This window comes from Neophocaena asiaeorientalis, unplaced genomic scaffold (genome assembly GCF_003031525.2).
Source record: "Neophocaena asiaeorientalis asiaeorientalis breed wild unplaced genomic scaffold, Neophocaena_asiaeorientalis_V1.1 scaffold134, whole genome shotgun sequence".
In the NCBI taxonomy this organism is placed as follows: Eukaryota; Metazoa; Chordata; class Mammalia; order Artiodactyla; family Phocoenidae; genus Neophocaena; species Neophocaena asiaeorientalis.
Window position 1 is genome coordinate 24,883,511 of NW_020185339.1, and position 17,188 is coordinate 24,900,698.

General features: G+C 48.0%; 1 protein-coding gene across 4 annotated transcripts in view; it reads right to left on the reverse strand.

Annotated features, from left to right (window-relative positions):
• Positions 1–356: 356 nt before the first annotated feature.
• NCKAP1L (NCK associated protein 1 like) overlaps positions 357–17,188 on the reverse strand; it is a 43,278-nt gene continuing 26,446 nt past the window's right edge. For 2 of the 4 annotated variants that reach the window (XM_024736396.1, XM_024736395.1), the window contains 11 exons: positions 16,651–16,869; positions 15,006–15,136; positions 12,539–12,636; positions 12,313–12,406; positions 12,079–12,161; positions 11,703–11,783; positions 8,248–8,341; positions 7,222–7,338; positions 6,779–6,888; positions 4,647–4,736; positions 357–746 (listed from right to left, as the gene is read on the reverse strand). In XM_024736396.1, coding sequence (XP_024592164.1) covers positions 615–746; positions 4,647–4,736; positions 6,779–6,888; positions 7,222–7,338; positions 8,248–8,341; positions 11,703–11,783; positions 12,079–12,161; positions 12,313–12,406; positions 12,539–12,636; positions 15,006–15,136; positions 16,651–16,869 — 1,249 coding nt within the window. In that variant the 3' untranslated portion in view covers positions 357–614. Of the gene's footprint in view, positions 747–4,646; positions 4,737–4,876; positions 5,389–5,515; positions 5,692–6,778; positions 6,889–7,221; positions 7,339–8,247; positions 8,342–11,702; positions 11,784–12,078; positions 12,162–12,312; positions 12,407–12,538; positions 12,637–15,005; positions 15,137–16,650; positions 16,870–17,188 lie in introns of those variants that run through there. The other 2 variants (XR_003002072.1, XM_024736397.1) reach the window with 2 other exon arrangements.

Sequence of the window (17,188 nt, forward strand, 5' to 3'; positions counted from 1 at the left end):
TCTCAAGAGCTCTTCCTCACTGCCCCTGCAGGCTGCAGAGCTGGAAGCAGAGGAAGAGACTCACGGCTCCTACAAGAGCTCCCACAAGGGAGAAAGGGGCTCCTTTGCTACTACTTTGCAGTAGGGGCAGGCCGAACGCTTGCTGAAGACATCTGGAAAAGGAAGAGAGGAGATAATCGTCCTAATGAATGTGCAGAAGACGAGAGCAGCTCCAGTGGGAGGATTAGAGGCTCATTATGGTTTAATATGATTGATCATCTCTGCCCGCCAGCATTATCCTAGAATAGTCATGAAGGTCGGAGAGACCCATGCCAGTCAGAGCGCAAGCTCTAGGCCCCAGAAGATAGAAAACATACTTGTGTGTCAAGTTTTTTTCATTGTAAAAATTCATACCCGTGGCCCCAATCCCCTAACTTTTTTCCATAAAAAAATCCTCCACTCCCCGCCCCAGTGGGCCCCACTTGTCTATGATATCTCAGCCCTGGGCTGTTCCCCCATATTCTTCACCAACTCTGGCTGATCCTCTCTCTAGCGACCCCACCCCATTCCCACCCTTTGAGAAAATAGCCACAGTTTCCACTGCAGCATGGGCTGAGGCAGGTCCAAGGGGCCCTTCAGTGGGTACTGGCCGACACTCGGTTCAGGTGGAAGGCCCGGGATACCTCCCGATAGGCATTTCGAAGCAGGACATATGGGAAACAGGACTCCAGCATGTCCAGAGTCAGGAAGGAGGATTCCTCCACCACCTGGAAGAGAAAGGGCCAAGACAGATGAGGACCCCAGGTAGGGCGTACCTCAGTGACACCCTGTCCTCTTCATTCAGTTCCCTGGGCCCTCTGGGGTGCTTAGAGTTACAAGTGAATGGGGCTCCCAAGGCACTCTCCCCGCCCCCACCCCCACCCCGTTCCTCCCACACTTCATTCCACTCTAGGAAAGCAATGTGGCCTCTTCAGCTCCATTATAATGGCCTCTGTGCCCCTCCTCAGGGTTATATAAAGGGCTCAGACGAAGAAAGCAGGAAAGAATCACTTCTCTAGCAACGGAAAAACTCCCATTCTCTCCCATTCTGGATGCTAAATCATATGTGGGTGGGCAGCACAGATGCAGGTAAGGATGGATAAAAGAGCTAAAGACAAAGCTCTGCAAAGAAAGAAACAATTACCACCACAGGCCAAGAAAGAGGGGTCTGGAATCCACCCGGTCCTCTTGGGCTGGGCCTCAGTCTCCTCCCTCCCTTAGTACAGCGCTTGGGGAACAGTAAGGACGCTGCATGAAGGAGCAGGCATGATTAATTAGTTTAATTAGAAGCCTGTGTGCTGCGGTAATCCCTGCAGCCCCAGAGCCAAGCAGAATGATAGATGGAGATACCTGGGTAAGACAGAGGGAAGCGGGGCAGGGAGATATTAGCGAAGAGCAGCACAGCCTAGCGTTGGGCCAGAGGGCCCCCTTCCCTAAGGAAGGAACAGGGTGTCTTTCCTTCGGTACTCTCCTCACCCAAGAGGTTATGGGACTAAAAACACACTCTGGAGAGAAGTGTCCCATATCCTCTGGCAGTTCACACAGATGGGCCTTCCCGATATGTCTGGTGTTTCAAGTCCCGAAAATTCACTCAGGGAAGAGAATCTACCGTCTCTACTCTAACATGTGTCTCTCCCTGAAGCCCTTTCAAGTTTTAAAATTTGTAAGATACTGCAATTCTCAAACCATGCACACACAATACACACAACAGCCTCAGAAGAGCAGACACCACAGGCTGAAGGAAAGGAAATCTGCCCGTAAAACTGTAGCTCTGATCTTGGGTTGGATGACAGAAAGAATTTCTTGCTACACACGAGACTTTCAAAACTTAAGCCAGGAGACAGATAGGATCTCTTTTCCAGGACATGACCCTTGGGTACAGGGAAATGAGTGGTGGCTTCAAGAAGACCCACTTGCCCAAGACTTCTATATTCCGCTCTATTAAGCACAGAAAACCACAGGGCTCCTAACTGGAGGAAATTCATGGTAGTGGAAACAGCCCTAGAGTGAAGGCCAAGAAATGGGTTCTAGTCCCAAATCTGCCCATGTATTCTGGGGGAGACCTTGGCTGTCATCTTTCCCTCCCTCTCACCTATGAATTGTGAGGACTGGGCTAACTGCCCGCATCTGATCTGGTTCTGACATCTAGGATTCCATGACCCTATTAGAGAGTCATTCCTTCCCCCGTGACACCCAAGCCAGGAACAATCTGACAGTAGTGGGGGTGGGCACTGCCCAGGCTTGACAGCCAAGACAGAAAGACCCCACAGACAGAAGTGCCTTCCCAGGATTTGGGGCTACCTGAGTAGCCTCTAAACTCAAAATACAGCTCCTTCCCTTCAGTCATTTCCAATTTCTCTGTGGAACCGTTTGCATTTAAATCGCTTTGCAGCAGCTAGGCCCTCTGTCTCTTCCCTCCTACAAAAAGTGCCTGGTCCTAGCTCTGTTCCAGCCACTCTGCAGGCCTGTGATGCCTTAAGGGGCAGACAGCTTCCCACACTTTGGGACGGGGGGAGGGTGGGACGCAAAGCAGAGGGAGGAGATGGCACGGAGCGGCAATACAGCATCACCTCCAACCTCACAGAGGTGAAAACTGCCCAAGGGAATGAACAGGCGTGCCTAAATCATCCAGAAACTAAACTAAGCAGTGGAGAGAGGGGACTAACATTTATTTAGCCTCTCTTATGTAGTAGGCACTTTTATATATACTGTCTCATGAATCCTTGCCCCTCTATCATAAGGATAATTGTCCACTTTCATGGCTGAAGAATCAGTCTCAGAAAGGTTAATTAACTTGCCCAAGGTCCCGCTGCTCTGAAGACTGTGCTCTACCTAGCATACTACACTTGCCTTCCCTCTGCCCTCCTTTGCCTCCTGTGCCTTCTCACCCCTCACCTCACCCCCGCCCCCTCAGGTCCATTCTCTTCTCTTCTCCATCATAATCCTTAATCAGCCCAGCCTAGGCCTTTTTCAAGCTGGAGAAACGGAGACACAGACACCACTCAATGCCTGTGTATTTAAAGAAGGAGACCCAGAGGGAGTCCCAGGCTTGCCTGCCCCTAATATTTGTCGGCCTGGCCAAGAGTACAAATGGAAGCCCATATACCAGATGACTAAATAAATCAGACAAACTATTCTTCCTTGTGACCTTTGCAATATGTAGTCGTCTCTCAGTATTCATGGGGTACTGGCAGGGGATTTGTTCTAGGACCAGCGCTGGAACTAATTCAGGGGATTCAGATACCAGAATCTGCAGATGCCCAAGTTACTCATATAAGATGGCATAGTATTTGCATATAACCTACAATATCTTCCCATATACTTAAATCACCTCTAGATTACTTATAATACCTAATACAATGTAAATGCTGCATAAACCATTGTAAATACAATGTAAATGCTTAAATAGTTGCTGGTGTGGGCAAACTGAAGTTTTGCTTTAGGGAACATCCTGGAATTTTTTTTTTAATATTTTCAATCCACGGTTGGTTGAATCCATGGCTGAGAACCTGTGGATATGGAGGGCTGAGTGTACCTTTACAATTTCATGGAAGACAGGTTTGAATCAAGAATTCTTAGACCCCTCAGAGTTCTGCAGCAGAACAGGGGGAAGAGAGGAAATCAGCCTCCAGCCTGGCCCCCTTCTCCTCCCACCCCCAGTCTGGGGGATCTGTATACACACATAAACTTCCTGTCTGCACATCTAAACTCCAGCCATACATTCCGTGGCCTCTAGAGCACAGTCTGCCTCAGTAGGATGGACTTGGAGAAGCTCAGCACAAGCCCTACAAGTGGGCTGGAGCTGCTTAGCAGAGAATTCTGAGGCCCTAGAAATCTTTAGTGGGGGCTTCAAGGTGGGGCACAGGCTCCAGGTGGGCATGTCCTCTTCCTGTAGGCCAGAGGGGGCCACTTAAACCCAGGGCCCCGGACAGGAGCCCCTCCTGTCCACATCTAAGTGCAGCATTAACCAAGGGAATCAGACTTTAGAGCAAAAGAGTAAACATGTTGAAGAGGGAAACAGGGTCAAAGAGGAAAAGATTTTTTTTAAGTTAACTGGGTCAGAGTTCCCAGAACTTTCTGCCAAAGTCGGGGAAAGGCCACAGCTTGGGAAGACAGAAGAGACAGCAGGAGCTGTCTGATTCATGGCCCACCTGGCTCCCTGCCTTACAGCTTTTCAGCTAAAATCCCATCCCTCCTCTGAGCCCCCATCCCCCTCCCCCAGTTCAGCTGTGTGCTACTCAGCACCTTCTTCGTGGTACTCTTAAGGACAAGAAATACAGCAGTAGGAAGTCGTCAAGTAAAACCAAACATGTACTGGACAGATAGTTAAGGATGAGGGACACAGCTGCCCCACCACATCAGACTCAAGAACACTGCAGGGAAAGGGGCCCAGTTAGCTAGGGGCTGGGAAGACCCTGTCCTGCAGAGAAGTCCTCGAAGTCTCTACTACCTTGGGATTACAAGACAAGTCTAGAATGTTAGCCGGAACGTAAGGCCTAGACCTCCTCAGGCAGAATTAAGTTCTTAGTTAATGCTTTTGGGTGATAACAATGGCTGGGAGCCAAGGACCCTAAAGAGGAGCCTCCTTCTGGCCCTTCCTCTAAGACCAACTTACACCAGATACATACCAAGCGCATAAGCAGAGAAATGGATTCCCGATTTCTGGTTTTAAGCTTGTCAGTCTCCTGGCCCAGCTGCAGGAGGCTGACGGAAGCTACCTGTAAGGGAAGAATTTGTAAGGAAGCAGATTTTTTTTTTTTTTTTGCGGTACGCGGGCCTTTCACTGTTGTGCCCTCTCCCGTTGCGGAGCACAGCCTCCGGGCGCGCAGGCTCAGCAGTCATGGCTCACGGGCCCAGCCACTCTGTGGCATGTGGGGTCTTCCCGGACCGGGGCACAAACCCGTGTCCCCTGCATCGGCAGGCGGACTCTCAACCACTGCGCCACCAGGGAAGCCCAGGAAGCAGATTTTTATGGTCAGAGTACGACAGCCTCAGACTACAGAAGTCAACAAAAGATCAAGGAGGTGAGTTAAGAAGTGCCGGGATGCTCCTGGAGGCTCAGGGTGGGCAAGCGGCAAACCCCCAGGTTTCGGAGATGCACACCGCCTCTAAACTAGCCAGTGCAGACAACAGGAGGTTGCTGGAGGAGAGGCTGCAAGGGGCGAAGAAAGGACCTGCAGCAGAGGCAGGTAATACTGTATTCCAGGAGCTTAATCCCTTTTCCTAGGCGGCCTCCAGACACCACTGTCATCAGACTGTTCACAGCTGACTCCCCACCCGACCAGAGACAGGGCTGGGCCTCTGATTCAGACACAGCGCTCTTGGTATTCTCCTCCTGTCAGCTCCCGAATGGCTGTCCTCTTCGTTCACCTTCAGGCCCCCAACAGATCAAAGAGGGAGAAAGATATGTCACTAATTGCATCCCAGGCCCAGGTTACCTGTACTCAGCAAACAAAGAGGGTAAAAGCGGAAGGGCGGGGGGTGATTCCCTTCTCACCCCATCTCAGAGATCTGGTGTGAATCCTCTTTCTATCCAAGATGCTCAGAGCCCATTTTGTGTGGCCTGTTGTCCCAGTTTAAATAGAGGCCCTCTCACTAAGCTTCCAAGTCCCCGACATGTACTTCTCAGGACAAGAATGTGATTCCCTAGAGCATATGATCTACTGCTTCCTCCTAAAAAGAGACAGATAAGGACCTAGTTTTTAAATCAGGACCATGCTTTGCAAAAGAATAAACTCCCTATTGCTGAGAATGCTCCAGCAGGCAGTGGGTACTGGACCATGTTTCAGAGGTGTATGGATGGGATTCCTCCATGGAGTATTTAGAATGGGGAGCTCTGGGGCCTCTTTGAACAAAGGAAAGAGATTACTTATTCTGTGATTTTCCAGAGGCAAAACTTAGATCAATAATGATAGCTACAGGGAGTCAAACTTCGGCTAAAAAAAATTTTAACAATTTTTTTCAAACAAACTGGACATAACCTATAGTAAAATCAGCTGCTTGACGGTAAGTTCCAGCCCCTAGAAATCTAGACAGTGATTCTCAAAGTGAGACCACAGGACGGGCAGCACCAACATTTCCCGGACTTGTTGAAAATGCAAAGTTTCCAGCCCCACCTCTAATCCACTGAATCAGAAATTCTCCAGGAGATTCTGACTTACAATGAAGTTTAAGAAGTTGAAAAAAGCTTGACTTTTTATCAATATTAGAGTTGAAAAGGGCCTTATAGATTATAAAACTCAGTGTCTCTCCAACTTCACTGTACATCTGGTCTCCTGGAGACCTTGTTAAAAACAGAGGCCTGGACTCACCCTAGAATATTCTAATTCAGTAGGTCTGGTGTAAGGATCAGAAATCTGTATTTTAACAAATTCCCCAGGATAATGTAATGCACACCAAGGTAGTGAATCATAGATTCAGTTTAATCTTTCTAGTTAATAAATGGGAAAACTGAGGACCCAAAAGTTTGGGTCTTCAGAGATCACACAACTGCTTAGTGGCAGATCCAAAACTAGAGCTCAGATTTGCTAACTCTTAGGCCAATGCTCCTTCCAAGTATTTGGGCAGAGGCTGAAATACCAGCTGTTAGAGAATCTAGAAGAAACCCCTGCCTTTCACAAAGTGGCCTCTCACTACTTAATGAATAGGATGGGAGGTTAGTCTCCAAGGCCTGCTCAACAATAACTGTCTATGGATTTAAGTCAAACAGTTCCCACCAGACTTTGCAATCGTCCATTCCTTATAACCTATACCCACTCACCACCAGAAATTCCTTGAGGTGAGTTTCAATGTTCTTGTTGTAGAGGGTGAAGAGGGCAGCAGACACCTGGATGATGGCTTTGGTCAAGCAGTGAATATTGTTGCTGTAACCTAGGTTATTATTGACAGAGAGGGAGAGAAAAGAAAGGAAAGTGAGCCACCTCAGGCGACCCCAGCTACTAACTTCTCAGTTTTTCAGGCTGGGCCATCCCTATTTGACACCAAAAGGACTGGAAGGCATTTGAGGATTAGGAGAAGGATATTCCTATGAAATTTCACTGGAATTGAATTTTAGGAATAGTTCATTCTCGAGTGCTTTTTGAAGCAGAACTTTACATCTGAGTCAGAAGTCTGTGTTTTCCAGATAAATGTCTCCGTCTCATCTCTCGACCCCAGGACACTAACCTAAACTGCACTGGTCCCTCAAACCTACTCCTTACTTACCATCCTTCTCAATGCTATAGAAGGAAGCTGGGTCCATGGCAAGGAGGGGGAGGGAAACGGCAAGAAAGATCAAGAGCAGGCAGGCCACCTTATATTCTTCCTCAGGGGATGACGTATCTGGAAAGAAGGAAAAAGGAAAAGAGAGTAAGGTCAGCAAACGGGAGTTTTCTTCCGGGGGGTCCTACTTCGCAGAATTACTAGGAGAATCACATGAGAAAATATCTGTGAAAATAATTTGTAGAGCACTATAGGCAAGTCATTACTGCTGCAGGGGACAGTACTAGCCTCCACTGATAGTGAGAGGCCTGAGTCCTGGAGGCTTCCCCTGGTGACTGAGCATAGCTCTTGGCAAAGGGCTCTGCTGACACGCAGTTTGAGGGCACTCTGTCAGCTACCTGGTGGGGTACAGAGGCAGGAAGGAGAGGAAAGAGTCTCACCAAAACCGAGAGAGAAGAGGGAGAGCCAGTCTGGCAATTTTAAAAGGGTTTACTACCAGCCCCCTGATTCCATCCTGTTCTGAGTGTGTACAAGTATGAATGTGCTAATCCGAGGACATGTGTAATGGAAATATAAGAGACAAGTGTGAGTCCAGGGGAGGAAGTGCATGGTGTCAAGCTGATTATAGGGGAGGGGAGAGCACACGATCATTCTGGGGAACTCGGATGCTATACCACACAACTTAGTACGAATTCGCGTCTACCGTGTACTGTTCGCTCAGCGTTTCATCTGCATTGCTCTTATTTCCCCAACCAGATTGTAAGTTCCTTTGAGCACTTGCTGAGTACCAGACTCTCACTTAATACTTTTTAGCTGATTGACAGATCAACTGGTTAGAACCTGACTAGAAATCTAAATTGCCTGTGGAAGTATTTTCTGGGGATTAGAGACTATGCTTTAAGTCTTTTCTTAGCTCCCAGTTTATAACCTCTGAATTCACAATCCTAAATAAAGGCTTCTTTGAGACTCACATTTTTCCACCCCAAAACAGGGCCCAAGCCCTCCGTTGCCCCCTTTCCCCAATCTTACCAGTTTTCAGATTGGCAATGGCAGCCACCAGAGCTGGGTCAATGTCACAGCCCACCCCTGCAGCAGATGCTAGCTCAAAGACACTCAGGGTCACCTGGTAGAGAAGAAAACAACATTCTGGAGGGTATCCCCTGGAGAGAAGTGCTTGACAGAAGCTACAGGCAGTCAAGACTCCTGGATCACAGATTCTAAACTTTTGGTGTACTATCATCTTTGCTGGGTATTCCTTTCATAGATCTCCCTAACCTACAGGGGAAAGAGGAAAAAAAAAAATCCAGTTCTTTAGCTTGGCATTCAGATTCTCCACAATACAAATTTATTTTTTCAACCTTATTTCCTCAAATGCTTCCTACAGTCAATGCAGCCAGGGTGATTTATCCACTGTCTCCAAGCTACAACTTAGTTTCTTACTTGCATGCTTTGGTTCATGTGCTTCCCTCTTCTAGAGTGTCCTTTCTTCTTGAGAGATGATAGAAAATATATATATTGGTCCCTGCCCCTGGTTCCTGACACAGGGCTCCTAAAACCCTTGTAATTCCCTAAATGATAAAAACACTAGGAACATTTTTTTGGTCTTATGCGGCAACTCTGGGTGTGCTCCTGAACAGCTCCCGGATGGCGGCTGCTCACCAGAAAGACCACGCTTGGTTAGAAGTTGGGAATTTTCAGCCGCACCACACCCCCACTGCTCCAGAGAGGGGAGCGGGCCTGGAAATAGAGTTAATAATTGATCATGCCTACGTGAAGAAGCCTCCATAAAATCCCAACAGTACGGGGTTCAGAGAGCCTCCAGGTTGAGAACACATCCACGGACCAGGAGGGTGGTGTGCAGCCCAACTCCACGGGGACAGAAGCTCCGGCCCTCAGGATCCTCCCAGACCTTGCCCCATGGATCTCTCCATCTGGCTGTTTATCTTATATCCTTTATCACATCCTTTAATAAACTGGTAGATGTGTTTCCCTGAGTTCTGTGAGCCACTCTAGCAAATTAATGGAAAGTAAGGAGGGGGATATTGGAACCTCCGACCTACAGCCGGTGGGTCAGAAGCACAGGGGACAACTCAGGTTTGCAACTGGCTTCTGAAGCGGGGAGTAGGTGCAGACTTGTGGGAGTGAACCCTTAACCTGTGTGATCTGACACTATCTCCAGGTAGACAGTGTCAGAATTAAGTCTCAGGACATCCAACTGGTGTCACAGAGAATTGGTGGGGGAAAAACCTCCACACGTTTGGTGACCAGAAGCGTCAGAAGTGAAGTGTTCTGTGTCAGAGGAAAGAAGACTCCCAGGAGAGAAACACGCAGGAAAGAACTGGGTTTTTCCCTACATAGGAAGGAAAAAAGTCTAGAGTTTTCCCTCTTTACCTCTCCTCTACTTACATCTGACACCCACCCTTGAGGCCTAACTCAAATCTCATATTCTTTATGGAGCCCTCCCTGTTGACTTCAGCCCAAGCTCATCTCTCCCTCCCTAACCTGGCACTACTTACTCCCGCAGTGATCACACACTGCACCTGGTATCATCAGTTTTCTTTTCAGATTGGGAGATGTATGGCTTATCTCATCAACTAGATTACAATTTTTTTTTAACCTCATGGCATAGAGAGGGGAGAAAAAGGCTTTGGAGTGAGAAGATCTGGGTTCAAATCCTAGCACCACCACTTACTAAATGTGTGACCTTGGCTAAGAGTTACTTAACTTCTTCGAGCCTCCATTTTCTCATCTGTAAAAGTGGGATAATGACACCTACCTCACAAAGTTGCTGTGAAGATTAAATTAGACCACATGTGTAAGGTATCTACCCTAGTGACTCACAGAGTCACTAAGACACTAATAACCGTTGTCCCTTTCGCTCTACTTCCTTTCTCTCAAAGCCAGGAACTCTGCATTTCTTTTATCCTCTCTAGGCTTTAACACAATGCTAAGCACATAGAAGGCATTCAGTTAATATTGATTGATTGATTCCTGAATCCCTCACTGTACTTAGAATCAGGTTCCCAAGATGTAGCCCCAAAGTACCCAGACCCCTTTTGAGGTTAAAAAAAAAAAGAAAAGACTTGAAAATGTTCTGAGAGAACAAGGATAACTGTTTCAACAGTAGATAACAAAGTAGAGTATCTTATGCAAAGAACCCCACAGACATAACAATAAACACACTGCCTGTGGTGCTGGACACAGAAAGTTAACCTCAGCCACGTTCTGCTCTGCCCTTTACTTAAATTCCCTACTAACTAAATAACCCTGCTCATGGCACCCATGACCTAGGAGATCAGGGACCTGGTCCATGACCTGTGGTTTTCTGGAGGAAGCAAGTGATCATTGGAGGAGCTTCTGTTCTCTTCTCCTAATCTTCTCGCCCCTCTGAGGCAGTAACAGAATCTCTGTAACAGGTCATCCCCCACGCCACCCGACCTGCTCATTCTCCCAGGCAGGCAGAGCCTAGAGCTCGGAGCTGCCTGGGAGATGCCAGCTAGACACACTCCTGACAGGCCAGAGCGTTCAGCCCCACCACCAACAGCTGCCCGAACCCCAGGTTCACCGTGACACCAAAGACCTGGTCTGAAGGAGCAGCCAGCCCAGTGAAACGTCACCCCCTCAGGGCCCGTGACCCCTTGACCCTCATCATCTGATTTCAGGCAGAGAGAGAGGAAATGTTCACAACTCTTTTGACCTCAAGGTAAAGGAAGTTTTTTTCTCTAAGTTTTCTTTTTTTTTTCTGACTACTTCCTGTTAACCAGTTTCCTCTTCTCACAAACCTCCCTCCGTTAACAGAATCAATTATAAGAGAAGTGCCCTGCCCTGTGCATTTGAAGGCCCTTGTTCCCAGCCTTCAGCTGTATTTCCTGCAAAACATACTTGTTTGTTCTAGGCGATTCAAAAGGCAAGCTGACGTGAGGTGGGGGAGGGGGAATGGATGTTTAACTTGGGTGCTTACAGAGTCCCCTCAGCCTTTCCCCATCTCTAGAGGAAATGAGGCCCAAGGCAGGTGACACACACACAGAGGAACCAGAAAGTTTCAGAACTAGGAGGGAGAAAAGGCCAGAAAAAGAACGGAAAATCTGAGGGCAGGCAGGGTGGGCAGGAATGGAAGAAAAAAAATTTACAAAAAGTACCCAGGCTCCTGACTAAAGAGGGGACTTGTCTGCATATAGTCGGGTATCTAATTTGCACATCTTAGGAGAAAAGCTGTAGAAACTATCCTAGACCTTACTCCTCTCCCTCCAGTAACGTTTCCCTAGCCCCCGCAGGATCTCCCCAGGGCTCCCCAGCTGTGCATCCTCTTGTCTGACCAACACCCCTCCCTCCACAAAAATCTCCCCCAACGTGTTTCTATTCAAATTCTGGCTCTTCTCCCTGCAGTATTCTTCAGAGCCCCCTCTCCCTTACAAGACCCTAGCTCCATCCATTTTCAACAACAAAAATATCCTAATTAGATTCCACTTTGCACTCTCCCATACCTTGATATCTGTGTCTGGGGTGACAAACTCCTTCAGGCACTCAATGGGACCCATAAGAAACGGGCAGTGGGAGGAGAAAACCTGGAGGAAAGAGAGTACAAATGAGTCCAAGGGACAGTGGCCGATGCCTTCAAACAGGTGGAAACAAAGAAACAAAAAAAAGGCCTCAGCTTAGATAAGAACTTAGCCAGCTTCCCATGCCACTTCTCTCCTCATGCGTCTAGGTTTCTTCAGCTCATCTAGCCTCAAAGAACTTCCAGGACCTCTACCGAATTAAGCTCCATTCTCCTCAATGCTCACCAACCCTTTCCACAACTTCTCACACAAGCCCTACCCAAGGCTTTATCCTGTGGCAGCCCCCTCTCCCCCAGCTCACCTCCCGAAGTCCCTCTTGGGCCATGGCCCTAAAACTGAGGATAACTCCAATGATGGTCATACGCTTCAGTACATTATCAGCCCCTGAGGAGAAAGAAGTGCGTTCAAGAAGAGAACTCAGGAGAATGGCAACGGTTTTGCTTCTTCAGACCCAGCCTAGGCCCCAGAGCCCCCAAAACCCGTCATCCACAATGCTTTTCCCACAGTTCCTTCTCCCTTTAGGAGACGTGCTCACCCATCAGCTGGGGAAGCAGAGAAGCCATCAAGTCTGCCTTGCTAAAGTTGGATCTGATCTGAACAAGCACATCCATGTTTTCCACCACCAGCTTCTGCAGCCGGGACACAGAGCCATTAAGCACGAAAAGATGAGACCCATGGTACATCTTCCCCCCAGTCTCCTACCCCTACCCTTCTTCCCCCGGGGGCTGGACCTGCTTCCTGGGGGCTTGCTTCCACAGTACCTTCAGCTCCACGATCTGAGAGGTCACATGCCACATCAGGTTTTCACTCAGGAACTTCATGCCATAGGGGCCCAGGAGTTCAGCCAAAGCCCGCAACTCTGGAATAGAGTCACAGAGGTCCCAGGTGGGACTCAGAGAACACTGGTGCGTTTGCACAATAGCTATAGGGTAACGTGAACACCTTAAGTGTTTTCCAGCAAGGAAAGGAAGTGGGAAGTTGGAGAGCAAACGTAGCCTGAAATCCTATATTCAGGTGAGAGGTCTGGCCTGCCTGTGGGACAATTTACCCTCTCCCCACTGGTACCCACACCAAGACGTACCACAAATGATAACTATTTACTTTTCATTCCTATAAGAATCTAGACTTTCCCAGTCCCTTTACATGGCCCTGGGCTTTACTCTTGCTGGACTAGCTGCACTAGCTTTATCAGATGTTAAGCCCCTCTCTGAGCCTCAGTTCACTTCTCTGTAAAATGAAGAAACTAATATCCACTCTGAACACCTCACAGAGTTGATATGATAGCATAATCAGTACACATCCCCAGACTCCCAGTTGTCTTTTCCCCTAAATTCTTCTTCCCTCAAGTCTGCCCCATTACCTTATCCTTCCCTACCCAACCTGCTTCTGGCCCTTTGTGAATTAAATAAAACCTGGCTGAGGAAATCCCATGTTAGAAACACAAATTCAGACAGGGAAGAGCTCCAGCTATGATCTTTGGCTATGGGTGGTCCCAGCAGAGAAAACCATAAAGACCAGAAGTAACAAGAGACCAGTAGAGGAAAGGTGAGTTTAATATAGTTAACAAGAGTTCAGAGGGAAAAGGAAATCAAGGCTCCACACTCAAGGGTTTAAAGGCAGGACCAGTTGAGCTCCACCTCTACCACTGACAAAAGAAGTGGAACTGGTCACAGCAGCTGACACAGAGCCTCATGTGGAATAAATACTAAACATTTTTAGTCACCTATTTACAATAGGAACAACTGAGCTGAGAACTAGAAAAGGATTTCCAAACTGGTCAACTCAGACAATTCTAAAATGGCTGACAGAGAGGCAGAGAGGCTGAACTGCCTTCTCTGTAGAGAAGACACACTGATCTACTGATTTGGATCTGCCAACTGTCCTTACTCTGGTCCTCTCTAGGCTAGTAACCCTAGGGCATCCTTCTCTATCCATCTATCTATTTTTGCAGCAGCATTGCCCCATCACCATGGTAACCCAGGGAAATTGGGGTGGGGGTGGTAGAAGGGGGAATCAGCATTACCTCCTGCTGCTCGTCAGTTGTCAGAGAGACCTAAAGCTGATTTTAGATGCTGCCTACAGTCTGTGGGAGGAGCTGATAAGAAGGGGACATCTGAAGCCTCCAGCAGGTAAAGGGTAGGGTCAGCTCACTGATGGAGTCAGTATGAGGGTAAGAAGAAGGCAGAGCTGGAAAACAGAACTGTATACTCTGATTTTCATAACACCCCCCAAGGAAGGGGAAGAATGGAGAGGGCAGGGTCATTGAAACATCTCCTACCTGTCTCAGATACCATGCGGGGTCCATGATTTACATGGAGGTGAGAGGAAGGAGGAAGCAGTGGGATAGTTCATGAATCAGTCAGTCAGTAAAACAAATCTATTAAAAAGGATCTGCATGGCTTCAAGCCCTCTTTAAAAAGAGAATAACTTCCCAACTCATTCACGACACACTCCTCATCTGCCTGCCTTGAGACACAAAAGCGCTTCTATACACTGGGAAGCAGCGTGACATAGTGACTAAGCACCCGGGCTCTGGAATTTGACTGCCTTGAGTTGAAATCCCAGTTCTACCATCTATGAATGATGTATGCCCTTAATCAAGCTCCTTAACCTCTCTGTGTCTCAGTGTCCTCATCTGTAAAATGGGGGTAATAAGAGTACCTACCTCAAGGCTGCTGTGAGGAGTAAAGGAGTTAAATACATGTGAACATTTAGAGCCAAGCCCACACTAAATGTCATCCATTAGCTCATCATCAGTATTAAACATCAGCAATCCAAGCACTAGCTAAGGCTCTAAAACTTATCCCTCAGGAAGAAGACGCCATGATGTCAGACCACTGTTTAATAATTCCAAACATCAGAATGTCCTCCTTACATTTATCCTTTACCCCTCATTATATGTCCTACTCTTTACTCTTTGTGGAAATGGAAAATAACCATTTACTACCCTTCGAAGAATAAATCCTTTCAGTGACTTGAGTGCCCCTGCCTAGCTCCTAACTCCCCGCATCTTCCCTCTCCACCTTCAACCCCCAAGCCACTCCTCAATTCTGGGTCTCACTTGAAATCTCTTTTTACTGTCCCTAAGGCAGAATCTAGCAGAGATCTAGAAGAGTACAGAATGAGCCTCTGGGAAGGTAGGAGAATTTAGATGGGATCCATAGGTTAAGATATTGTATTGAGGGGAAAGGTTCGGCTCCCTGACAGGAGACCAGGCTCTGGGCTCACCAGAGATGTCAGAGAACTCCTCTGCGCTGAAGTTCTGCTCCCCTTCTCTGGGGAGGCTGATGAAGGCCTGCATGGCTGGTGAGAGGATAATGGTCCCACTGCTCGCCTGTCTAAGCAGACTTTCTAGGTACCTACAAGGTTGGCAAGAAAGCACAGAAGATCAGTGTTCAATCCTTTCTCCCTACCACCACCACTGGGCTCAGGAAGAGAAACTCCACCAAAGGCTGGGGTGGGGAGAAGAGACTCAAAGAAGACAGTACAACACTCTAATTAACACCCCAAGCTGTTGGCTCAAAAACACCTGGCAGTAGCGTGGTTCCGCTTTGCCTCTAATCTGCAGGGCATTTGGCGGTGCTGTCAGACGCAATGGTGTGCACGCCCTACCACCGTTACCAGCTACTGCATGCCCCTCACCCTTGGCCTTCCTCTGTCAGGTGAGACAAGCCTAAGCTGACAAGACAAAAATTCCTACTAATTGGGCTCCTCTGAAATATACTTAGTCTCAACCTCTCCAATGAGAGTGTTGGACTAAGGGCCTAGGACCCTGGAAGCAGGTCTCAAGTCAAACCTCCTGGACAGAGAGAGGCCCCGTGAACACTTGTCATCCAGTCTCCAAATATGCCGTCCTGACCTCTGGGCAAGCTGAGAAGGCCTCCAGCCAGTGTCAGCAGAGGGCGTGGCAATGCCTGCCACTCACCCAGGCACTAGCTCCGGGCCTAGGTCTTACAAAAGTCACAAGCTAACCACGGGTAGGTCAAAACCAGCACTCAAACGTGAGGTTTTTCCCTTTTAAGTTGAATCAGTTGTCAAGTTTTTGAAACTGAGAGATTTTACATTAAAATAAGGATTTAGTGGGGCAGCGATCAGATGGGGCTAAGTGGTGGCCATCGCCTTTCAGAGGGGCATGCCCTCTCCAACTACTCAAAGTCCCCACCTAGCCCACAACACCCATTTACCTTACCTGCCAGGCCCCTGTTGGCATTTTATTGTAAACCTTGTCTCAGTCTTTCTCCCTCCTCAGGGGGTTCTTTGCAGCCGGGCGGGCTCCTGCCGAGCTGATACTGGATTAAGAACGCCACCCAGTGGCTTAGGGAGGTAGGAATCCAGCTCCTCTCCATCCTTAACCCTCAAAGGAAATACTGCTGACCCCTGCCTCCTCCAGTCTGGGGGAGGAGGCCCCTTTCGCTATGAAGAACAATCTACTAGACGCGACACAGTCATGTCGGGAGGTAAGGAGGCAGTGCTCCGGAGAGATGGTGTGAGACAGAATGGTCTCCAGGGGAAGAAACTGGACAAAGAGAGAAATAAAAAAGAACTTCAGAAAGAGGAAGAGAGATCATTTGAAATGAAAACAGTAAGAATCCAGAAAAGGAAGGTTAAGAACTGCAGATTAAGAGGAAAAGGGTCAAATTGTTACGGAGTAGATCAATGGATGTTACATGGAAGCTTAGAAAGAGACCTCATGGTGGACAGAGGGGATCTGAGTTTGCCCCAGCTTACAGCTCCAGTCCTCGGGCAGAAACAAGCTTCTGTTTGGGGGTCTATGACCCTAGGAGCTAAAATGCCTGGTCCCGAGGTCCTACTGCATAAAGGAAAAAGTGCTAACAAAGAAGCAAGGCAGCGAGAGAGGATAAGCAACACTGACCAATTTGTGTAGAGAGTGGTGATAGTCTGTTCCCCACACGAGTCCAGTGGCTGCGTCTGCTGCAGGAGGGCGTTGCGGATGACTCTGGACACATCTGCACCCAAAAACTGGGCCAGTGACTTTATGAAACCGATGTACGCTTTGACTCCTACCAAGAGCTCAGAAGGCCTGGCGATCTCCTGGGTTGTGGCATTGTAGCCAGCCAGCCACACAATGGCTCTAGGTGACAAAAACCATAATCACAGTCATAATGACAAACATAGTAACAGTTATCACATTTATACTGTGTTCTGCGTGCTGTGCTATGATCTAACTACACGCATTATCTCATGTAAATCTCACAGCAACCCAATAAGGTAGGTACAATTATTATCCCCATTTTACGGATGAAGAAACTGAGACACAGGTAGTAAGCCACTTGCCATCTGTGAAGACCACACAGCTAGCAAGTGGCAAAGCTGGGACCTGAATCAAATAACATTGGATTCTCAATCACCATGCTCTTCTGCCTCCTCTGGAGAAATTAAATCAGGTGGTA